Here is a 26,681-nt window from a genome sequence, read left to right as displayed (position 1 = left end):
TAGTGAAGCTATCATATACGAAAATAGCAGAATCTGCTGATTAACCATGGAGTTAAGTTTGGCTTCAATCAGTTCTTTGTCTGGCTGTTTTTGTCATGATGAGCAATGAATGTTAAAATTTAAATATGTTTTAGCGATTTTTATTTTTAGACTCTTTATTTATATTCATTGATAAATATTTGCTCTCATTTAGTGAACTTTTAACAAAATATTCAATTTGCACGCCGTGACAGTATCACGGCTACATTGTCGCAGAACTTAGAGTTCTTGCAAAAAGATTTTTCTTTTGGGAAGTAAAAAATATTAGTTTGCTTTTCAGCAGAAATTTTCACGCAAAATTTGAATTGATCGCACAGTTAAATAATCACTTTTTGAAGCGCTCAGTTTATGGCGATATCGTAAATTCATTTTGATTGCATTTTCGACAGTTATATTGACATTGATTTTCACATGGCTTTCAGATATCTGGATATATTTCAGGATATATAGAAAATTCGAATTGTGCATTTGATTATTTCCTTTAAGGCAATCATTTTATCGATTTTTTTTTTGGCAGTTATTGCATTTGATTTCTACAAGGTTTTTGAAATCAATCAATCAACAAACATATCTTGAAATGAAACGTTACATTTGAGTAACACCTTTCTGAAGAGATCAATTCATGTTATTTTGTCGTCGATCTGTTTTTCATTATTTATTGCTACAGATTTCCTGATGTTTAATTTTTTTGATGTGATATGATGATTTGCAAAATGCGATGAAGAAAACAAATTATGCACCCCTTCAACAAAATATCGCCCATAATATTAGAATAAAAAAAAATATCAGATATTCAATTAAAAAAATTATATTATTTTTGTAAACACAGCTTTTTTGTTGCCTTTAATTAGTAACATACATCTTTGTTATTATTGAAAGTATCTTGCAGGAAGATATTAGTGCTATAAAGTTTTGTTGTAGAATTCTGCCCCTGGGAATTTACATTGAGTCAGTTATCCTATATTTGTATTAAGTCAGTTCTTTTACTTTAATTGACTGTAGTGATTGAAAAAAAGCTTTTCGACTTGTACAGACATAATTTGCTTACAGTTTAAGAAATTTAAATTAACTATGAAATAACATTTTTAGTTATTTAAACAAATTGAAAGTTAGTGGACACTTTTATTGCACCTGGAAAAGTTTTCTCTGAAGAATTATTTTTATTTAAATTGAATGTTAAGAAATGAATCATTTAACTATATTTTTGGTTTAATATATAGTCAAACCCCGTTATAGTGAACTCCCAGATATAGTGAATGAAATGTTCACTCTCGTGCCTTGCTATACACATATAATGTTATTTTTTGTGGATATAGGGGAACCAAAAGAAAAGAGGAAATTGGATATTATGAACTTTTTTCTGTCTTCCACTGATTTCCATTCTTTGGTAATTTTGAAATTTCTACATAAAATACACCGATTTTTAAAATCTATTGCGTGGAATGTAGCCATAAGCATTTTTTCTTGTTTGCTTCTTCTGTTTCAGTTTCCCTTCCCTAAATAAAGGTCATCCTTAAATCTTTTGTACGTAAGACGAAGAGTCATAAAAATTAAAAGTTAACTAATTTTTTGTCACTACATATTGTTTTTTAATCATTTTTCTTATTATGGATCATTTATTTAAATAATGTGTAATAAAAAGGAGCAGCTCAGAAAAAATGAGTTAATTTTTTTTTTTTTTGCAGTACGAATATACTGAACTCTTGGTTGTAGTGAACAGAAATTTTGTTTCCTAGAACAGTGTTCCCCAACCCCTGGTCCGCTGATCAAATGATACCGGGCCGCCCATTTCATTGAAACTGAATTTAAATTCCTAGGTTTATACCCCTAATTAAAAATATCTGTGTTCCATTAAAATTTTATTTATTTAAAAGAAATGGTCCCCCGAAGGTAGTGACATAAATTTTTTAATGTTTGTAATGTAACATTGTCTCCGATTACCCCCAGATGGAACCGTCTCATTGCAAAGAAGCATACTCAGGGTTCTCATAGTTTTAGCGTTCTAGTAAGTTAAAATGTTAAATCACTTTATATTTATTTTTTGGTGTAACTGTATTTTATTTTGAAGACATGCTTAAGTACACTTAAATTTAAATTAATCAATTAAAGTAACCTAAAATATAAACAATCAACACCCCCCCCCCCGGTGGGCCGTGATAAAATTATCAAACGTTGACAGGTCCGCGTTGATAAAAAGGTTGGGGAACGCTGTCCTATAGAGGGGTTAGACTGTATATGGAATATTTTTTTGACCATAATGCAGTTAGAATACTTCTGAGGGCTTCAGAAGTACTTCTAGGAGATTTTATGTTTATCTGAGAAATATAAATATGTGCTCTTGAGTGATGTGTTTTGCCAGGAATAAATATCACTAATGGGTTGGGGTTTTGCACGTCCTAAACTGGTTTTCGACAGGACACCCGAGTTTTACTCTCCTAAAGTGACTAAAACTGTCCTAAAGTGTCAAAAACCTTGAACATTGGTAAAAGGAAAAAATTCTTTATGTGTAACACATAATAATTACATAAATTAATAAATATTTGACACTTTTTATGTAATTTGCTTTAGCTTATTAAAAAGAAAATAAAATAATAGGAAAAGATTTATAACTTTTGAAGCTCCACAATTCATTGAACAACGAGCGAAAACCTTAATCTTTAATTATGAATAAATAATTTTAATACTGATAAATTATGTTATTGCATAAGGATAAACAATGCAAAATCAAAATAATAATAATGTTTTTGAATTAAACAAAGATTTGTCTTCATTTCGTTAATTGTTCAAAAATTAACCTTTTATTTTTCACAATAATTGTTTCAAATTGTGACATAATTTGAATAAAAGGGCTTTGGACAAAGGGGTTTTGAACTGGACAGTTTAAAGCCTGGTTTTTAAACCGCGAATTAATCCATTCTCTCCTAATCCTTGCCCACTTTGGTCACTAATAAACAGAAAGATTGTTGATGAGAAAACACGGAGAGAGCCCAGATAAACAGGTGCTTTTCCATGGTTAACTGATGCACTGTAGTTAAAGTAGTTAATAGTAAGTAGTTAAAGCAGAATTTTATAACATGTTGATGAGGTTATTTTAATATTTTTTATTACAGTTGTGTTATTGTCATGGTTGTCTAATTTATGTTAATTTTTTTTTTAAACATTTATTCAACTTTTAAGAAATGTTCATTTTTCTATCGTTTAGAAACGATGTGCTGATCTTGATGCTCAAGTGAAGAAGGTGAATCAACTACAGACAGAATTGAATAACTTGCAAGCTGAGAATGAAAGACTTACAGAGCAACTTGTTTCAACCAAAGAAAGGGTTGCCGGAGATGGGCAGGAAATTGTTCACCAAAATGGAGAAATGAATGGAAAGGTTCTACTCATATTTCTCACATTTACAATTTTACATAATTTTAATCTAAAATTAATGTAGAAGTGGCGGGATTTTTTAACATCGTGCGTAGCGTTTTTGAAAAGTTCTTATTTTCATTAGATGTTTTTAAAAAGTGCTTAATTTTTTCTTTTCGAAGATGAGATTTTTTCACTTTACCATGTCCATTTTTGCCACGAATTATACAAATACCTACTTTTCACAATGTTCTATTCAGTGTTTTCACAATTCATTCAACCACAATCTATTTTGGCACACCGTTGGTCCATTGCGTATGAAAGCGCCTATCATTTTACATGTTAGATTAAATACTTGCGAGTCCGCATGTGCGTCAACTGAGCTGTGTTCGGTGAGATTTTTGCACTCTCATGTGTGCAACTCTGCTGCATTTTGCAAGATATTCTAAATTTCTGGCTTCATTTCTCCCTCCCCCTCCTCTGAAATTAAATTGAAGAATCTCACTCTTTTTATGGTGGTTAAAATAATCAAGAAAAGAGTTCTTTGTCAGAAACTAGTTCTTTTATCATGATCAAGTAAATTCTTTGAAAATTATTTTGCATTTTGTTATTGTATATAGTGCATAAAAATATATTTTTTAGTGTTTAAAAAGTATTTAAAAGGTTCTTTATTTTTGCTTAAATATTTGGCTACACAACCTGTTCTAGTTCTATTAAAATCAGTACCTTGTAATTAATTTGCCTTCGTGACTTCCATTTCTGTTAGAAGGAAGTCTGTTATTTTTTGCTAGGAAAATTTAATTTTGTTGTGCCTATGGAATCTGAAGAATGCCTCACGAAGTTTGCCAAAGAATATTTATCAATGGAAGCAGTTAATATTTTAGAATGAAATGTTGCAGGTACAAGTACATACTTGCCAACTTTTAATCCTATCGAAGATGAATTTCCCCAGTGGTATTAACCCAATAACGATCGGTTAATTTTCAAGAAAACGGTCATAAAAGTGCCTATTTTTTTGGCTTTTGCATTTGTATTATGTATTTGATTAGTGGTGCAACTAGTTTAAAGTAAACTAATTATCTACAATTACCTTGAAAATATCCTGGTACTGCCACTGGTGTGCAAAATAAGAAATAAAATGTTTTCCGGGCAAAAGAAATGAATTAGTTTTATTCTTATTAGCGCGTTATTACTGAACATTCTAGCCCGTCATTTTTACAGGAGCGAGAAGGAAGGGTTTAAAGTGGAATTTAAATTATAATTTTAGGCAGAAGCTGTATGCTGTATTACATATTAATATATATTCCTAATTTTTTTAAAATTAGTGGTGGTCAAAAAGATTATATAAATTAAATTTATAAATGCAAGGATAATAGAAAGCATATACTTTACTACCACTTTAAATATAGAAATTAAATTTTACGCCAAATGCTTAAAAGTTGGTAGGTATGCAAATAGTTTATTAAAAGAAAGAAGATAAAGAGTATTGTTATCTGGTGCAGTAGTGCTTTTGAATAGAGATAACTTTATACTTATTTTTCTGAAAGGCATTTATCAAATGGTCATATTAAAATTGAAAATTATATTGCACAAACTATTATAAAAAACTTTTGCAATTTAATGGATAAGATAAATAAAAAAAAAGTAGTAGCTCAAATTTGAAATGCACATGACATAATAAAGTATTTAATATGTCAAAATTTTAAAAAAAATAAATAAGTATATTATCTCTGCAAAATGATTGGTAAAGTAGATTTAGAAAACAATCGACTCCAATATACTGTTTCTAATTTTATCTGGCTGAGAAGATTTATTGAATCTAGGTTTCTTTCTAGAAAAACAAAGTTCTTAATCTACAAAACTCTTGTCAGGTCAGTCTTGACATACGCTTCTGAAGCTTGGACAATGACAAAACTGGAGGAAAATTCTATTGCACTATTTGAGAGAAGGATTTTGCAGACTATACTTGGTGGTGTAAATGAAAACAATAATTGGAGGAGATTTTACTTTTAACTGTACAAGATTTATAAGCAACCCGATACTATTAAATACATAAAAATACGTAGAATGAATTGGATGGCAAACATGATTCAAATGAGTGATGACAATATAATAAAAAAGATGCTGCTTTTTTTAACCCATTGGAACAAGTAAGTGGGGAAGACCACTATTGAGATGGGCTGACTCTTGGGAGTCTGATTTTCTTGTAATTGATTAAAAGAATTGAAGATCAATGATAAAATGGAAGTCATTATGAAGAAATTTTCAGAGGAAGGCATTGGCCCACATTGGGCTGTCTGGCCAACTATGATGATGAATTTGATCTGGGTGTGTGATTAATTGGGTTCAAAGAGCATGCAGGGTGGAAATTTAAGCTAGACAGCCAGCCATGCAAACCTTGCTAATAGTTGTTTCTTAACTCTTAATTGATTTATTTACTTCTTTAATGTTGATAATTCAATAATGCTCATTCTTTGGTAATTAAATGTGATTGTGTTACGGAAGAATATTTATTTTTACTACAAAATATTTAATTAATAATTTTGATATTTTCATGTATATATTCTGTATTTCTGAACTAGATAAATATAATTTCTATCCAAATATCTTATTTTTAAGTTAGAGCACAGAATTAAAATGTAATACAATGTTTGAATTTTGTTTTATTTTTCTAATTTAAATTTTTTTCTTCTTCAAGGTTCAAAGCGAGGAAACAATTAAATCATTAGATGAGAAAGAAAAATTGTAAGTCTTGCAACTTTTCAACAATTTAATGTAAATTTGATACACAATTTTATTTAACAATTCTCTCTTTTCTAGGCTCAAAGAAAAAGAATCTTCATTAGCTGAAGTGAATGAAGAGTGTACTAATTTAAAGACTAAGATTTCTAACTTAAAGCAAGAATTAGAGGAACAAACAAAGAAAAATAATGTAAGTAATACCTCATTTATAACCACATTTTGTTTAATGAATTCTCAAATTTTAACTGAAGCTAGAGGAAAACACTAGTTTTAATGACAAGCATTTTTTTGGTTATTACCATGGGTGCAAGTCTTCCGTCACCAGGACGGATTTCCGTCCTTCGAAAATGTCCGCGGTCAGAAGTAAGACGGAAACAAGACTGACTCGAAGACGGAAATCGGAATTTTTTTTCTTCTGTCCTTAAAAATATTTTTTAGGTCTACGTTATTGGTCTACTTTCTTATGTCCTGTTGTTATTTTATCAAAAGACAGATGAATAAATATTTTTTGTACAGTATTTAAACTTGATGTATTATGGTAAAGATTTCTTAGATAGTTTGCATATGTCGAGGGGGTATTGTGTATGTTAGGTATTTCAGTCAAAACATTTTCAGTCTTGGCCTTTTTTCCAACTTGCACCCATGGTTATTACAAACATGAGGAGATCATTGCAGTCTTGTTACCTAAGTAAGATCAAACAAAATTTGTACCTCATCTTAGAGTGATTAAATCCAACTGGAGCTTTGTGTAGTTGCAAATTCAAGTTTCAATAATAATTTCCTGTCAATTTATCTATGTTTAAAATCCTTTTTTTCGGCTCCTCTCCGACTAAATGAATAACTTTTAAGTACTTGATTTTGAAATGGACTAAAAGGGAGAATACTTTTATTTATTTATTAGATCCCAATCAAAAATGTTACCAAAATTTTATTATATTGATCTTTATTTTTTAGAAATGTCTCTTGTCTTTGGTAACTTTGCAGTCTTGAAAAGGTCCCATATGAACTAGTTTTTAGTGCTTAATATGTATACTATTAAGGTTGTTTTGATTCTTAATTAGTTAAATAAAAATTTGTAATTTTCCCAAAAGTAAAGCTATTGTCAGTTTTAAACATGCTTAGCAGTTGTGTAATTAAATGAATAATCCAAAGAAACTAAATTAGCAAAATGTATCTTAATTATATTTAAAAACTAAAACTGCGTGTTAAGCAATTATGATGGTGGTAAAAGTAGACATGTTTTGATTCATGATGTAATTCTCACCCCAACAAACTAGATGCTACACAGCAAGAATTTTTGAACAAAATTCTTTAAATCTGTTTGAAATTTTCCATAATTTATCCTAACTGCATATAATACCTATATTTTATTTTTAAACTTAAATGAAAATTGCACCTCATTTTGTTTAATGTACATGTTTTTTTTTTATTGGTACAGTTGCATGTAAATTTGAAAATAATTATTTCTTACTTATGGGGATTTTTTCATATTTGTAAGGACATTTTAGTGATTTTTTAAGTCATCCAAATCTGGGCTCTAATTATTGTGTAGAAAATCTGAATATAGCCATGAAAGTTTTATAGAATCTTTTTTCTTGAAAAAGTTGCATCTGGCTTAAAAACTAAAAGAAATAAGTTGCAGATGTCAATTTGATGAATTATTTTTCAAATCGAATGATTTTCTTTATCTAGGTCAATTGTTGCAAGATGGCTAAGTATAAGGGGGAAAAAATGGAAAATTTCAATTGGAGATTGGCAATTCATTTTCTTTGTAAAAAAAATCTAGTGATGGGTGCAAAATTTATGTTATAAATTCTGTGTAAAGAAACCTAAATGAATCATAACTGTTTTAAAACGGTGCATGGATCAATGCATATAAATATTTTTATTTTATTCTGTGTATGCATTCTACTTTTTGTGATTTTATTTTTAAAGGGTAATTTTCTAATTGTAGGAGCTGAGAGAGAAAAATTGGAAAGCCATGGATGCTTTGAAAAGTGCTGAGCAAAGTGCTGAGCAAAAAATGAAAGAACTTGAAAAGTCACATGAGAAAACTTTGTGTGATTTAAAGAGATCTAGTGATCAATCAAATATTTCTACAGAGCTTAATGAAAGACTGCAAAAAGTTCAGTCTGATTACAATAGTGAGATAGAAAAGAATAAAAAATTAGCAGCAGAAGTAGACAGGCTGGCTTCTCAGCAGAGTAGATTAACTGAATCAGATAAAACTGTTCAGGTGAGTTCCCCCCCCCCCATTCACTTCTTAAAGTGAAACTAAGTGTTAGCACCAAATGTTTGTGGTTTGTTTATTTTTATAACAAGGCAGGTGTGATTATATTCCGGAGGGTACCCCGGAAATCCCAGTTTTTCATATCATTCTTTCAGGTAAAAAACTAGGAGCTGCGATTTTTGCTCAAATGTCACAAAATTCTGCGTAAATCAAGACCACTGGATGCGGACTTCCGCGAATCAAAAACTTATAATCCAACAAAATTTTGAAGCTTTTTCTAAATCTTGTTAACGAGACGTTTATGTACATTCTTTTACTAATTGCGTGGAGAATTACGTTTTACATGATTCTTTCTACAATTTGATTCTTTTGGTTTTGCGGATTTTCGCCTTTATATATATTTGAAACCGCACCGGAGTCTGCTAATATTTGGATTCTTATTCACGCGATTTTAATGTCAAACATTGATTTCGTATTTACCCGATTTAATAGTTACGCATTGCGATTCGTATTCATGTGATTTTAAAATCCAATATCAAGATTTACATTTATGCATTTTTAAAATTCAGTATTGCAATTCGTATACACAGGATTTAATAATTATTCACTGTGATTCGTATTTGTGAGATTTTAAAATCCAATATCGTGATTCATATTCACGCAATTGTAAAATCCTATATTGTGATTCTTGTAAAAAGTACGCTTTTTCTTAAATTAGTTACTCTAAAGGTGTGATATTCTGCACTAGTAAGTAATTTAATTATAAATGTTAGTTAAAAAAGTTAGGTTAAATGTGAAACAATGGTAAATAAATAGATTTTGATTTTTTGCACATAAAGTTTTCAGGGTTTTTTACTTTGTCCCACAATCATACCTGACAAGGGCTAAAATTAAATGCTTATGTCAAAAAATAAAATACAGTATTTTCTAAATTTCTTAAAAATGATAATGTAACAGAAACAAATTACATGTTCGAAAGTTTTAAATTTGAAATAAAAATTGAATTCCAAACAATGGAAGAATAATTCTTTATAGAGTTTCAATGGTCAAAAAAAAGTATTGTGAACAAAAATAAAAGACAAAGCATTCTTAAAGAGTATTCCACTTGAAAGTTTTATAAAATAATTCTTTTTTGTTCATGCAAACCAGTTACATCTTTTATTTAAATTTAATTCTAAAATTAGATTACTAGTGTCAGTTTCTTTTGTATCTGCAAGATTTGGTTTATTTTAGAGGTAGGACTCGATGCAGGACTTTGCTTTATGGATGGACCACTGTAATCATTCAGTACCTTTAAAATTTAGAATTTTTGCAGTTTGCTCTGATGTGTCTAATTAACTTTTTTAAAATTACATTATATATTTTCATAAACTTTATGTATGGTTGTGCAAAGTGTGGAGAGTTGCATAAGAAAGTCTACTTGATAGCAGAATGTTTGCATAAATTTTATTTTTCTGCAATGTCTATTTACTATATGTAAATGTTTTTAACAATAAATTTCTAGATAAATGTTTTTTTTTAAGAGATACGTGTCTTTCGTTACCAGATAAATCTTGTTTCATGTTTTTTTTTTTTCATTTGCATTTTCTTTTTCTATTCTAAGAATCCTTTTAGTTGCTTATCCTTCGCTATTCTATGTAATTAAGTTAAATTCCTACTGTAATATTTTAAAAATTATAATGAAAAGAAGAAAGAAATGGAGAGATTATTTTTTAGAATAAATTTTTTTTTTAATTTGTTTCAGTTGTTTTCTAGACCTTAAAAATTTTTTACAAATATTTATCAAATTGTAATTTGAAGAAATAAATTAAAAGGTGTGTTTTCTGATTTTTTTTATTGTTTTAGTTTTCTAAATCACTGAAGAATTAACAAATCATTATCAAACAATTTTTAAAATATTTATGATGATTTATGGGACATTAAGTATATAAGAGTTCATAGTTTTCTTGATATTTGATTTTTCCTGATACAAAATAATTTGACCTTATTTGTCCTTATGTTCCTGATTTTTGTGTCAAGAAAATCTTAGTTCATATGAACACTAGTAGGGGTTGTAAAACAATGGGTTTTTTTCGACATATTTTTTACTTTTAGTATTGCTAGTAAAAATTGCATAAGTTCAAGTTATCACAGTAATTCAAATTAATTGCGTTTCTATTTAAATTTTGTTATGTTGTAGATTTTTCTTTCTGAAAATTTATTTGTCACATGCATCTTTTTACTGTAGAAATCTATTATGTAATTAAACTATTATGCAATAAAAGTATTAATTAGTTGTCAGTAGGAAAGTGAATGAATAAAAAAAAAAACTTTCATAAAATGTGTACCAAATAATCATCACATGTATTTTCTTTTATTAGTTTTTTTTTTTTTTTTTTTTTTTTTTTTTGCTACATCTTTTTAAACTGTTCTTTTTCCTTCTATCTATATTATTGTTTCTTTGATTTAAAATTGTTTCTTTATTGATTCAAGCTGATCACATTCTTTTAACATTTTGATAAGGTTATAGTTTATTTATTTGTATTTTTTTTTTTTTATTTTTAGATTTTAATATGTTAAGGAATTGCATTAATGTGTCATGCATGGTGCATTATGCAATGCCTGCTGATTATGTTTTGCACAATCTCGCTAAAGCCTTAGATATGCTTATAATTTTAGTTTATCCATTTATCTTAAGAAATGAATAAACAATAGAGAAAATAAAGTAACTTATTCAACAACTCTATGATATGAGGAACTCTGATATGATATGAGAGATGTTACTAAGTATGTATATATATTTAGTAACATCTCTCCTATAACAAATTTCTTGGTTTTTTTAATAACTATTTTATATGTAAAATCAAAAATTGTATTTTTTAAGTTCTTTGTAATAATAATAAAAGTTTTTCAAAATTTTAATATAGGTTGTATATGTAGCATCAGTAAGAAGACCTTTTCCCCTATTTTCTACTTTATATGCAGTTTCTAATGCACTTTTCCTGTTAATTTGAAAAATTTTTTAAAAATAAATTTAAATAAATAGTCCTATTATTGCCTATGGAAGTAATAATAGGATTATATTTAAAAAAGGAGACTTTCACAATAAAAATGTTTTATGTCTTTTCTATTTAATGTCCGGCTCATTTTATACATTTATTCTGCTTAACACATTGATTATTTCTCTATTTTTTTCTCATATCTATAATAATATTGAGTATTTAAAATATCCCACATAATTTTTTTAGAAGTATATTAAATATTTATCAATGAAAAAAGTTTAAAAATAAGAAAACCTATCAAATGGCAGTCTATGAAATTGCTCTATAAAACTTTTTTCCCCCCATAGGATCTTACTTCTCAAATTCAAACCTGTCAAGCAAGAACTAGAGAATGCTTATTAAGGATACACCCTAGTGTAACAATAGATAGTTCTTTGGTGAGAAAAATTTAGATTATTTATTTAATTAATTAATTTTGCAAAATATATTGTATTTTTATCTATCTCGAGAAAAATGATTTAATTAGTTACCACTTCTCAATAAATAATATCTTCATTTAGCAGTTTAATTAATTTTTGATTCAAATAAAAATTTTTAATGTTTTGTAAATCAAATGTAAGGGTACAGTGAATAAGTTATAAGGGGGTCTCATTTGAACTAAAAACGGAAAATAAATTGTTCTGTATTGTGTTATATTTGATTTAAATTCATATTGTGGAAAAAAGCAAAGAAGTGGTAGGGAATTCTTTAAAATGATTGTATTGAATTGCTTATTTTATTTGTATTTATATGAGCATAAAACAGTATTTCCCAGCTGATGGTATTTCAAACCTCATGTATGGAACTCAGAGAATACTCGACCTGTATTCTAAGCATTTAAATAATAATATGAATTAAAATCAAACTATTGTTATTGTGGGAAAAACCTTAACCATTCATTTAACCAGTTATCTATTCTTGTATATATTTATATATACCCAGTGTCAGAAACCCTCTAACATTGCATTAGGCCTTGCACATTATTTTTCCTGAAATTTTTATTTTTAAAAAGCAAACAAACAGGATAGGACAATTGCTGGGACGCCATTTTAAAGACTTGTTTGTGATAAAAATTAAAAAGTCTAATTGCGAAAAACACTGCAAAGATCGAAAAATGAAAGACTTTTTTCTCTGCTGCGGTTTAACTCATTCTTTAGTATCATTGGGGGAAGTTCAACTTACATAAAATATCTGAACTTAAAATAAATAAATATATATATATATATATATATATATATATATATATATATGTATATATATATATATATATATATGTATATATATATATATATATATATGTATATATATATATATATATATATATATATATATATATATGTATATATATATATATATATGAAACTTAAAATATATATTTGCTACATGTATTGCTGAATTTACATGTGCAGACAAATATGGATTTTCATTCCTTAAATTCTGCTGTCGGGTATTCTGTAATGACAAGGTACGTAGCATTTTTAAAAAGTGCTTGAAGGTGCTTATTTTTGTTTTTTAAAAGCCATTAATGGTGCTTTTTTCATTGGGTACTTTTAAAGTGTTTAATTTTCCCTTTTTCAAAATTAGTTTTTTTTCCGTTACTATGTTGATTTTCCTTTCAAATTATGCAAAAAGACGCAGTTCACATTGTTCTATTCAATGTTTTCACAATTAATTCAACTCCAATCTATTTCGGCGTATTGTCAGTTCGTAGTGTATTAAAACTCCATTTGTTTTACATGATTCAAAATTTCATGATTTTTGACAATTGTCAAAAACAATGCCAAAAGTTTTTATTATTATTATTTTTTTTTGACATGATAGTTAAAACAAGAAAACCGCCAATTGTCAAAAACTTTTCAACTCTGCCTAATTATGATATTTTTTTAAAGTGCTTAAAAATATTTTTTGAGTTCTTGAAAAGTGCTTAAAAGGTGCTTATTTTTTGTTGAATAATTTGGCTACACACCCTGAATGAGATAAAAGAGTGATATATCTCTAGTGAAGAATGTAACCTTTAATAAGTGTCTTCTTTATAGCCTTATGATGCTTGGTTATTAGAATATCAGAAGCAAGCTGGTACTCTTGTAGGGCAAGCTGCAAACCCTTCCTCTGATGAAGAACTTTCTAGGTTACAGCGTCTTTTAGAAGAAAAAAATAAAGAGCTTTTAGATAAAGAAACTCAAATAAAAGATGTTATGGTAAACACTTAATTTTTTTTTAAATTCTTTTCTTTTTCATGTCCTTAAAATATTGCCAAGTCTCCTGTTTTTTAATGAAGACTCTTGTATTTTACGTCTATCTCCTGTTTGCCCGTATATTCTCGAATTTCTTATTAAATTTTTAAAAAAAATAAAAATTTTTTTTGGCGATAAAATATTTGATGACAAAAAGTACTTCTTATTCCTCAACGTATGGTGCAATTATGAGTTCTACAGTATGTTGAGTGGTGGCTCAGAGGAAAAAGTGTTTGTCTTCCAATGAGGTAAACCAGTTTGAATCCCAGAGATGGTTGGTCGATATGAATTCTCCGATCATAGTGCAGACATAAAATATCCTCAGTGGTAGACATATCATTTTTCTTCAGATCAGACTTCTTCCTCTCCATGTAACGCAAATGCGGGTTAGTTCCATCAAGAAATCTTCCAAGAAGGCAAATTTCTCCCAATACTTGATCCAGGAGTTCCCTTGTCTTCTGGTTTGGGTTCAAAATGACAAGACTACAGAGTTGAATATTAGTAATCGTAAACTTGAAATTGGGTCAGCTGTTCAATGACAGTTATAAAATAAAATACTTTAAGTACTTATAAATAATGGTTTAAAAAAAATCTTCTTTAGATTAAGATTTATATACATATTTTTTACTTCACACTAAATGTAAGTGCAATGAGAATTATTTCCAATTTTGAACTTTTTTTTTTAATGATGTATCAAAACTTTACTCGTAGCCTAAAAAATTTCTCAAGTTAAATCTCCGGTGTTTTATTTCTCCAATGTTGGCAGGTATGTATATCTTCTAAATTCGAACATATCACTTAACAAGTTTTTTTTAATTGACTTCTAATCTGAAATTTTGGTTACTACTTGACATATAATGAGATTTGTATTTCCACCTAATGAAAGATTAATAAAGATTGTATTTCTTACCTTGTGGAAGAATGCTTTTCAATCAAGTCGATTCTTCTGGGAAGAAAAATGTTCTTCCATAGATCTTCAATTAATATCCCAGATAATGGGTAAATCCAGAGCAAAAATTTTTTAAAATGTTTTTTTGTAATTTTATAACAGTCGTTAAACAGCCCACCCTATTTTTTTGGTTTGTGACTGCTAATGTTTAACTCCGTAGCCTTGTCATTTTGAACCAATCCAGAAGACTAGGAAACTCCTGGATCAGTACCCCCACAGGTATTGATTTGTTCTGGGAACATGGAGGACTTTGGGACTCAACAGATTTAATGTCCACCAGTCACCATTTACTAAACGGGGAGTCTTCGGCCAGCAGGGATCGAACCCACAACCACTTGGACATGTGTCCTTGGAGAAATTTACTTTGGTTGAAGACTTTTTGATGGAACTAACCCACATATGCGTTGCATGGAGAGGAAAACCTCCCATGGTTAGCTTGACTCAAGGGGACTCTCACCCATTATCCATTTTTGCTGAAGATATTTTAAGCCAGCACTGTGGTCAGTGTCCTCTAGATCAAAAATTTGCATGGATCAGCCAATACTCAGATTCTTACCCAGTTCACCTCATTGGAGGGCAAACGCTCTATCCCTGGAGCCATCGCGACTATCGCCAGTGTTATTTTATTTTATATCAGTCTTTGAACAGCCGACCCAATTTTGGATTTACGACTACTAATGTTCAACTCCGTAGCCTTGTTATTTTGAACCAATCCAGAAGACTGGGAAACTCCTGGATCAGTACCTCCAGAGGTATATGGGAACATGGAGGACTTTGCGACTCAACAGTTAATGATGGTCTATTTTTATTTCCACCATTTTTTAGATAAGCCTGAACCTAAAATCTGCTTAAATGAACATATTTTATAGTAATATTTTGTAGTAAAGTTCAAAATTTTTTTTTTAAAATTTAAAAGTTTATATTTTTTTTAATTATATTAAATTGAAAACTATTTATGCCAGTAACAGAAATAAGAATTTAAATTATTAAAAATATTTTCATAAAAAACTGTTTTCAATACCATACAAATTTTTAAAAAAAATTTAAGATTAACTGAAAAATAACGTACAAAATTCAATGAAGCATCTTATTACCATTTATGCTTTTGATTATAGTAAGCATATTGTTGAAATAAAATAGTGATATTTTGTTGTGTTGGAGTTCAGTTTAGTTGAAATGTAAGTGGTGTTCCTGAATTTATGGTAGTTCAATTACAGTCATAAAATTTTTTATTGCTTGTTAAAACTGTGAGTTTTCCAAAAGACAGTTCTCGTTCACCAAAAGGATGACCTTCCACACCTGCTGACCACTCTTACAATAGAACATTGCGTGAGAAAAACAGATTTATGTTCTTTTTGGGAGTATACCAAGAATTAGAGAAAGGCATCTTTATCCCTCTCCCCACTAATGAATTCCTGTTGGACAACTCAGAGGCCCCTATTGAACTTTTCTGCTCTGGAAGATAGTGGAAGTAACTGCAAACTTTCAAAGACAAGTGCAACAAGGGGGCATGATGGCTATTTTTCCTTTCCCATATAAATCTATATATTGACAGCAATGACAAACTAAATAAAAAGAATTGAAAATAACAAGAGCTTAAGAAAACCATTGTAGAGCTTAGGGAAAAAATAAAGAAAGGTTGAGGAAAGAAAGGGCAAAAAGGGTATGGAGTCGATTACATCAGGGCACTAACTTACTTCAGGGGGCAACAGGGTGGATCCTTTTGGATAAAAGGGCAACAGGATGCTGCACCCTGTTTACCCTGCCTAGAATGAGCTCTGTATAATGTAACATTAAATAATCAAAATTTTAAAAAACATGTAAAAAATTCATATTAATAACTAACATAAGTGCGATTTATAGATCCATGTGGGTTTACGTTAAATGATAATTAATCTAGTGCATAAAAAAGTGATTATTCAAATGCAAGGTTGAAAATTCATTAAACAAATTAATAATCTTATTAAATTATTGAGATTTTAAAAACCATTTGAAAAATGACTACCAAAATAATGATTGACAAAACCATGTGAATTTATGGTAGAATCTTTGCTAAATATGTCAGAAAAAGTAGTGCTTGCTTAAATGCATGATTAAATAAAATTTATTTCAAATCAGTTCAAATTTCTTGTTAAATGAATTTTTGTTTCCTGCATTGTTGATTCTCACAGAATTTTTCACCTCTGTAAGAATCTCTGTGAAGATCATAAATTTTAAATTCCAAATTTTTTAATCTTTTTTTTTTTTTTTTTTGAAATTTTGTGTTCTTAACATTTAGGTTTAACGAGTTTAAAAGAAATTGTTTCCCTTCAGTACTCTGAGGAAAGTCAAAGTAGATCAGTAATTTATGCTTGTTGCGGGACATGGTTAAAAAAATATTTATCTGAAATATTAAAAGAAAGAATTGTAACAGAAAAAATCTTTCATTAGATTTAATGAAAATTCAGAGGGGGATTTAAGAAGCTTTGTAGATCACTTTTGGCCCCTCAGGCATAGGTTGCCTGTTTTGCATTAAAGCCTAATTACTTATGATACTATTTATTACATTAACAGGTTTCTATTTTTGGAAACATTATAATGTTGCCCATAATGTTTCAGTATGAAGTTTAAAAAAAATGTATATAATTTTTAACAAAAAGCTGTTTTTGAGTTCAGAAAATGGGCATGTAATTTTACACCAGTATTTTTAAGTTGTGCAAGTATTTTCTTGAAGTATCTTTATTGGGTTGCATGTATTTTGAAAATGATGAATATTTTTTTCTTTCTTCTAGATGTCTACCCTCCAAAATCTGCAAGAAAGTGCAGAAGCTAATGAATCGAAATGGCGAGAGAGTATGCAGCAAAAAGACAATGAGTTACAAAAAGTTAGTTTAATTTTTTTAAAAGCATTTGTTACATAAGAAAAACCATTTGAATGAAAAACTTTGTTATTATTAAAGAAGTGGGACTATTATTTATATGAGATGTATTTAATTAATCTTTTCTATTTATACCATTTTAATGCTACAACAGTGCAGAAATATCATAAGATAAATTTAAATCATTACTATTCATTTATTATTTTAAGATGTTGCAATTATTATGATTTGCAACCTACACATGTATAATTTGTAATTTAAGAGATCTTTTATTCTCATATCTTAATTAGGCATGTGTCCTTGAGACCTTGATTAAACAATTGCAATGAAGACATTGCTAATTAGTGTATAGCTACAGTAAAGCTATTGAATAAAACTTAGTTTTAAAATTTATAAAGTAATCCTCGTAAATTTATAATTAAAAAGAGCTCAGATCATGGTGTCTTAATTCACTGTGCATCCTCTCATTGACTTTCAGACTTTTTTCAGGTGGAGGTTTTCTTGCACTGCAAAATTGGTATTTGAATGGGAAAGTTCGACATTCGGAGAGTTAATAAGCTCAAATCATTGTGCCTTAAACAGTCTAAGCTCAAAGTGCTTTAAAAAGGGTTCTTAACATTTATTTTTAATTTAGAATGAAAATGTTGAATCAACCACTTCATTTTTTCTCTTATTTCCCTCCTCTTTAACTGTTTTTAGCTTATCTAATTTTTTTTTTAATCTTACAGACACCTATTAAAATTTAAAAAATTGTTAATATTTTTTATTGAAGATACAATAGTGAAAAGCTAAATTTTTAACCTAACTAAGCTTTTCGATCTGAAATGTCAGGTCTTAATTTCATTCAAAGTCAAATAAGGTTGGTTACAAAACAGGGATAGCAAGGAGAACAGGGAAAGTTCAAGTAATTTTCTCGATCTGGGAAAGTTAGGGAATTTAATTTCAATACCCAAACAGTCAGGGAAATTTATTTCAATTTATGTTTCAGATACCTAAGAGTCCAAAATCTTTTTTAAAATATAGGTCTTGTAATAATGAAAAAAGTTTTTTTTCAACTCTTAACACCAAGAATAAATTTCTTTGATTTAATTTCATACATAAAATGTACAAAGATTCAATTGATATTTTTTTAATTATTTTTGTTAAGGTATTGAATTGTTTTTTGTTACATAGCTGCCAACTTTTACGAATTTTGCAAAAATTTGTTATTATTGTAGTAAAATTTATGCTTTCTATTTCTTTTTTGGATTTATAAATTTAAAATGATTTTGACTTTCACTGTATCTAAATAAATTAAACATATATATATGTATATATATATATATATATATATATATATATATATATATATATATATATATATATATATATATATATATATATATATATATATATTTATATATATATAAAAGTATGATAATTCTATGCTAGTGCACTCTTGCAAAATAAATGGTATATTTCTGGACATGCAATTTTACTACCACCTCTCTACCAATCTTTTGTGAAGATTAAATGTATGATGTTGCTACAGCTATAAAAATTATGAGATCTTAATAGTTTGTAAATGAACTTGTTTTTATTTCTTATAAACAGGTGATTTCAGAGAGAGATTCCTTATTATCTGAAAAAGAAGCTATTCAATCTACATTCCAACAAATGGAACAGCTTGAAGAAGTATGTATTCATGTGTTTTAATGCATCTGCTTTGCCTTATGCAATTTTAATAATTCTTTTTAAATATTTTTTTTGTGTGGTTATGTTTAGCATGATTTACTTCTTTTAAAATAAAAATTTAATTTAAAAAAAATGTACTCTTTCATGACATTAAAAATCAGAGTATAGATATTATTAGCACTAGAATGTTAGACGACCTAAAACAACCATTGCAGTCATTTTGCCCCAATCAGAAAAGGAGCATAAATATTTGATTTTTAATTCAAATATCATTATAAAAAGTTCGAAAAGCTTATTTTTAATAATTTTAAATTTCTGATGTATTTTTAATTCTATTAATTTTAATGTTGTATAAAAAATTACTTTTATTCTCTGGAAAAATATTAATATTAAACATACTATTGTAGATATTAGCGCATGACAATCATTTTTTTTTTTTTTTGTGTTGGCAGAAGAACATTGATGCCATTTATTACTTGTAGTTTCAGAAAAGTCGGGAGTCATACTTTCATTATAGAAAAATTTAACAATCTTAATTTGACAAAACTGATAATAAATGACTTTTTAGAAACTTGTAAAGAGTTACACGTTTTAAAAGAAATTCAGGCAAATTGAAAAAAATAAAACTGGCCATATTCTAGAAATAGTTTATTTTACAATCTGCTTATTCGATGGAACACTTCCTCGCTAAAGTCTTATGGATTGAAGCAATTCACTTTTTTTAAGGAGATTTTAAGGATTATCAACTCGTAAAGTTTACACGATTAAGTATAGAACTAAAAATGCAGATATGTAATAAAAGCTTTTTCATCCTCAATTAGAAGGTTTAAAAAAATGTGATTGCAACTTTGCTTATATCCTCATAATCTTACCCTATTGTAACAATTGCTCATAAAGAGTAAGCAAGTTCTAAGGATGTAAAATAATGTTTCCTGCAAAACAGTGTAAACACATGATCACCATTGTAGTCTTTTTCTAGATAAACTTTTCAAAAAATATTTGGTCTTGAAGACAGTAAACTGTTGGTAAATTAAATATTTTTTACACATTACATTTTACACATTTTAAAAAAATTAAAATTTCAGCTTAGGATTTGTGTATTATGTTTTGTTTTAGTTGCTTGTATTTATTAATGAAATAAAAAAAATGTCTTGATGTTTTGCATTTTTTTTCTTCAAAAAAATTGGTAAGGAAAAGCGATTAACAATTAAAATCTTGTAGCTAGATTTCATTTTTATACTTTTAAGTACCTACTGCAAACATGCTTGTATACTTAACACTGTGGGTTGACCACCGAACAGGAACATCTGCTCCTCTACCTCATAACAAGAAAACTAACATTAGGCCATGGCCCTTTGCACGCTGTTGTGCCACTGAGTTTAGTTTAAGTACCTACTGTTATTAAAATGTACTATTATTTTTGTAGCTGCAAGAGAAATTAAAATTGCTTCAAGAAACTATTCAAAACTCGGAGAGTGAAAAATCTCACTTAGAGCAAAAATATGAAGAGGTAAAAATTTTTTTACATCAAAAGTGATTTCCTTGAGTCTTTTTTCTTATGAAAGGAAAAATAGATCATGCTAAAATTTTAATATATTTACAGATAAACAAAAACTGTATAAATCTTAGGGACCAATTAGAAAATAAAGAAAACCTATTAGCAGAGCTTGAAAAAGGGAAAAATAGTACAGAACATTTGGCTCAGGTACAGTGTTATTTTTTATTATTATTCCAGTTAGTTTATGAACAAAATGTGATTTAATTTTATAAATAGCATACTCAGTTAAAATCGTTTCCATTTTTTGTTTAGATGTAATTACGAATGAAAATTTAATTACTAATGTTAAATTTAATTTAAGTAGACATTTACAAAATTTTACTTAAAGATAATTTGTTTTTTTAATTGCATATGCTATAAAAATGTACATTTTAAGTAATTTTAGATTAAAGAATGTTTTTTTGTGTATCTTAATTACTAATTTTTTAGGATTTTTTACATATGTTTGGAAATTTTACATTTTAATCTATCAAATCTTCCTACACGTAACACGGTTGTCAAACTAAGTCAATCAATTATTTTCAACATAAGAATAGTTTGTGTTAGTTCCTTATAAAAGTTGAACCTTTGAATTTCTACTTGTTTTTAAAAAAATAATTTTTAACTAATTAGCATTTTATGTGGTCATAATATAGATTTGACAACTATCAAAGTGTTTAAAAATCGTTTAATCAATTATGATATATGTTTGGGGGGAAAAAATCTTAGAATGGAAATGTATTGTTAGTGTTACTTTAAGGGCTTTAAAAGTAGGCTTATAAATTTGTAAATATGGTATAAACAACCAAATTTGAATAATATTAAGTTTTATAGTAGGTAGCAGTAAAAAAAAAAATCTGGGTTTGTCGGGGTTCATAAATAACCTTTTAACCATCGAATTAATTTTTTAAAACTGGAAAACAATACTAAGAACACTATCCATAGTTTAGAACAGTGGTTACTAACTGGCAAGCCGCATCTGGCCTCTTGAAGCTTTTTTTTTTCTTTTTTTTTTTTTTTTTTCTTTCTTTTGTGACCTGCAAACTAAAATATTTTGGCTTTCATTTTTTGCGGTCAATTTTCGTAAAAAATCTATATGGGTTTAAAATACTTTTCTACTAATTTCTTTGTTTCTGTGATATTTAACATACCAACGGTGCAAAAAAAATTTACTTCTCAGGTTTTGCATCCAAGAAAATATTTATTCTAATACAAAATTAATCCTGTATGTTGTCTAAAAATCTACTTCTTATTTTAATTTGTAATTCTGATGGTAATATTTAATGTTCCTTCAAAAATAAGAGTCCTATATAAAATGCTGATAAAGTTGCGGCCCGCCATTTGACTGATGTTTTAATTGTGGTTAGAAAGCTTTTAAAAATTATTAGACATTCTTAATTCACCGAAAAAGCCTTTTATAAAATATTAGTTATTCTCATGTCCCTTTATAAAAAAGTTTTGTAATTTTTGTCATGTCCATTACATAATATGCAGGGCAAATTATAAATTTTTACTTTTAATCAAGAATAAATTTAGTTCTTATGCCTCATAAAGAAAGTTTTTGAATTATTAGTTATTTTACAAAAGTTTTTCTTATAAATTATTGGTTAATATATCAAACATAGCTGCCTACTCTACTGGTTTTTCAGTAGACTACTGGATTTTTCCAGTTTCTACTGTTTTCACAAAAATTCTTGTGGTTTTTGTACAGTTAAAAAAATTCCTATTAAAATAGAACTTTTGCGTAGATTCTTGCTTACTTGAATATTTAAATAAGTGTTATTAATACACAATGAAGTGAGTACTCATTTATAAAAATCAGCTTAAAATTTTATTTGTTCTAAAATGTTAAGTTTATTTTTATACATAACTACTTCTTTCAATTAATTAAATAATCTTTTAACTATCTTTGATGAATTAAATGCCTATTACTATTTAAAATTGTGAGTCAACATAATACATAATGTTTCAAGTTCATTTAATGTTAATCATAATTGGAAAATATTGAAGTTTTTCTATTTTTATGACTATAAAAATCCCTAAAATTCCCTATGTGTAAAATATTTAGTACATTTTGGGACAGTTATCATGAAATTTATATTTCTTAAAATCTATTGGATTTTTTCCTATCCAAGCTATGATCAAAACATTAAATATTTTCATCAAGTGATCATGTTCATTACAAAGTATATTTCTTTTTCCATTTCAGGAGATTGAAGATTTAAAATCTAAATTAGAAAAAGAAAAGAAAATTAATAAAGACTTTTCTTCTCAAATGATTCGTCTAAACTCTTTAGTCAAGATTGGTCAAGACTCTTTATCTGCTGAGCAAGAGACTGTGAAGAAACTAAAAAGCCAAATAGAGACATTACAAGTAAAAAAAATGTTTTTAAAATTTTTTTTATAAAGGTTTTTAATTTTATACTGTAGGCAGAATATCTCTTACCGTGCGTTCCAAAACTGATTTACGATTTGAAAAATCAATTAGTGAAAATTGTATAGGATGATAAAAATGTAGTGTCTGCCAGCTAAATTTCAAAATTTGTACCAAAGTTCTTTAACAGATACATGATGCGTAGCGTTTTTAAAAAAAAAATGCTCAAAGGTGCTTATTTTCGATTTTAAAAAAAAAAACCCCTCTAAAGGTGCTTTTTTCATTGAGTGTTTTTAAAAAGTGCTGAATTTTCCCTTTCACAAAATGAGTTTTCTTTACCATGTTGATTTTCGCCATGGTAAAGTGTGCTTTTTTATTATGCATTCTATCCAACATATGCACAATTCATTCAAACAACAATCCCTTTGGTCATACCGTATGAAAGCACCATTTATTTTACATGTTAGATGAAATACTTGTGAGTCTGCATGTGCATCTACTGAGCTGCGTTCGGTGAGATTTTTGCACTCTCATGTGCAATTCTGCTGCATTTTGCCAGATACTCTTAATTTCAGGCTTCATTTTTCACCCTCTGATATTGAACCGAAAATCTCTTGATAATTTTGTAACGGCTAATATAATAAAAAAAAGAGTTCTCTGTTAGAAACTAGTTATTTTATCATGATCATGTAAGGTCTTTAAAAATTATTTTGCATTTTGTTAATGTGCATAGTGCTTAAAAATATTTTTTAGTACTTGAAAGGTGCTTGTTCAAAGATATGACTACGCACCCTGAGATAGTTTTACTAACTGAGTGAAGCCATGAAACAGTGTACAAATACTTCAGTTTGGAGTGTCTGATAATCTGCAGATAACATTTTCTAGTTCTTGCAGTTAGCAATGTTATCTGTTGACAAAGCTTATGGCCAATTTTTTAATTTGGTGAGAATAAAATAACTATTTACCTTAGCAGAATGCTATCTGCTTCTGATTTTCTTAATTCATTTTTAAAAATTGTCAGTTATTTTTGGGACACTAAATAAGAATTCCCTTGTAAAATCCTATTGTGATTGTGTAATTATAAAATTGCAACTCATTTAAAGTTATTATTTTTTTTTTTTCAGTACTGGGGTTCTCAGATTTTAACTGTAGTGACTCGCGTTTTTGAGCTTAATCTATAGTGATAAATTTCTTGCTCTGTGCATTATAGTTTTTCAGAAAACAGCAAACTTTCTTTCTGTTGCAGTATTCTTTCACTTGGATATAATTTGTTTAACACAATATATATATTTATGTGTATCCTGAATATATATATATTTATGTGTGTATATCTATATATATATATATATATATGGGTCATTCTCACGAAAACTGTCATTTTTCAGTTCATAAAATCCCAAAAAAGTAAAGTGAATAAAAAGCTCTGAAACTTTCTATATTAATAGAAATATGTAATGGCATTATAAAGAAAGTATATATCCTATAAATTATACTTAATATTTAAATTAATTAATTTTTTAAATAATTAATTTATAATTTTTAATTTATAATAATTAATAATTAATTAATTAATTTAATAAATAAATTAATTAGTTTAATAAATCAATTTACTAATTTTTTAATTTATTTTTCAAATTAATTAATAAGTAAATTAATTATTTTCACTATTTAAAAAGTGAGGGACTGACACTAATAGTGAGGGAATGATATTTTATTTTAATACATGTTTTTATCTAAGTTACATCTACCTAAAGTTTGAAAATGATAACATACTAAGTATATCTAATATTTATTATAATTTAGTCTTATATATTTAATAGTTTTTACAGGTTTGGGAAATAAAATTGGCTGGCACGATTGAACAAAAAAAAATTTTATAATATACTCATCTTGAATCATTCCCTCACTTTATACACTAGTGAGGGAATGACGAATTCAATAAAATTTAAAAATAACAGTTACGCTTTATTAATTTCTGAAGTCAATCACATACAATTATATTCATACAAGAAAGCAACATATAATTATCCACTTTTTCGATGAAGTTGCATTTTATTTTACTCTAAAAAACGACATGAGGGAATGACAAATGTAAAAAATTTTACCTGGTTTGATTCATTCAAATTTATTCCACAGAAAAGCTTCTTTAAGTTGAAGATGGAAACATACTGCAATTTTGTTCTATGATGCCAGTTGTTAACTTCTGAAGTTTTTATTAAAATATTTTTATTCTAAGATGATTGCAGGTGATGAGAACATTGTTGTGAGGGAATGACGCGAAACACTGGGGACAAAGTTTAAAATAGTGCTGTGTTAATATTTTTATCAGAAATTAAATTTAAAATTTATTTTCTGAATTCTATATTTCAATATTCTCAAATAAAAAACACAAATTTGTAAAAAAAAAATATTTATTTAAGAAACAATTTTTTTCTTTTTTTAAATCAGCAGTGGGGACAAGTGAGGGAATGACATATTGGTATATTTTTATTACCTAAAATTAATAAAAAATAAAAATTGATAATTTTATTTTTATTCTTTTGTTAGCTTGCATTCTGAAGGACACTTTCCCTGAAAAAATTTTTTTCGTAAGTTGTAAAACAAACATAAAATATACTGGGGACATGAAAATGACTGTTTTTGTGAGAATGACCCATATATATATATATATATATATATATATATATTGTGTTATTGTAAAAAAATATGTATATAATAGTCGCCTTTGGTGACCAGCTTGATCTCCTTTCTAATTATCTTTTATGATATATAAACTTCAATGGTAATCAAGCTGACTGCGCAGCACAACTGTATTTAAATATTCTAATTCTTCAACCCCTTTTCCAATGTTAAGGCCTTAATTAGTTTTAAACATTATACAAACTATTTTTTTTTTTTCTGTGTCTAGCTGTCGGGCCTGAGTCTGCTAACTGAAATGAACTTTTATTTCAGATTTAGCTTTTTTTAAGAGATGTCTGCGATATTGTCAAAGTTCTCTATGCATTAAAATTCAGTAATTTAAAATTTGCCCGGCAGCCATTAAATCACACAAACCATCATAATATGAGCTAGTAACATTTCAGTAAAACATGCAAAAGTATTAAAATTATAACTTTAGAATCATTTAATCTATATATATATATGTATATTCATATATATATATATATATATATATATATATATATATATATATATATATATACAGCTATTTTAGAAAGAATCTAAAATTATTCTAAGTAATTACTTAGTAGCTAAGATTTTATTTATATAAAAATACAAAATTATTCAAAATAAATGCAAAGCTGGGGAAAATTATATATCTTTAACGCTAAAAAAAGTTCAAACTTTTTTTAGCTTTAGAACTATAACTTTATAACGATACCTAAATTATTACTTAAGACAACCTAACCAAATGGATAATAACTTTAATGTTGCCAATAGAGAAATGTACTAGTTAATGGTGCCACATAAGAAAAAAGTATATAGATATAATTAATGATAACGTAAATGATTCGTTGCATTTCTGGTTTGGCAGTTTGTCTGTAAAAACTTCTTTCTTACTAGACACTGGAAAAAGCTGTATAAAATGGAAAAAACTAAAATGATCAATATAAATGTCTATTTATAAATATTGTAAGACTAGCTCTAATTTTCCCAAATTAAATTTAATATT

At 27.7% G+C, this 26,681-nt stretch overlaps 1 protein-coding gene across 4 annotated transcripts in view; it reads left to right on the top strand.

Moving 5' to 3' along the window:
* LOC107441706 (uncharacterized) overlaps window positions 1–26,681 on the top strand; it is a 51,134-nt gene that overhangs the window by 17,711 nt on the left and 6,742 nt on the right. For all 4 annotated transcript variants that reach the window (XM_043055029.3, XM_043055027.3, XM_071182886.2 and 1 more), the window contains exons 7-17: window positions 3,242–3,415; window positions 6,089–6,135; window positions 6,211–6,322; window positions 8,087–8,368; window positions 11,691–11,780; window positions 13,419–13,580; window positions 17,337–17,429; window positions 19,017–19,097; window positions 20,524–20,607; window positions 20,701–20,802; window positions 22,844–23,008. In XM_043055029.3, coding sequence (XP_042910963.2) covers window positions 3,242–3,415; window positions 6,089–6,135; window positions 6,211–6,322; window positions 8,087–8,368; window positions 11,691–11,780; window positions 13,419–13,580; window positions 17,337–17,429; window positions 19,017–19,097; window positions 20,524–20,607; window positions 20,701–20,802; window positions 22,844–23,008 — 1,392 coding nt within the window. The remainder of the gene's footprint in view (window positions 1–3,241; window positions 3,416–6,088; window positions 6,136–6,210; window positions 6,323–8,086; window positions 8,369–11,690; window positions 11,781–13,418; window positions 13,581–17,336; window positions 17,430–19,016; window positions 19,098–20,523; window positions 20,608–20,700; window positions 20,803–22,843; window positions 23,009–26,681) is intronic.

Source organism: Parasteatoda tepidariorum, chromosome 4 (assembly GCF_982258835.1).
Source record: "Parasteatoda tepidariorum strain Cologne lab strain chromosome 4, Ptep-v5.0, whole genome shotgun sequence".
In the NCBI taxonomy this organism is placed as follows: Eukaryota; Metazoa; Arthropoda; class Arachnida; order Araneae; family Theridiidae; genus Parasteatoda; species Parasteatoda tepidariorum.
This window is presented reverse-complemented; position numbering and strand designations above follow the sequence as displayed.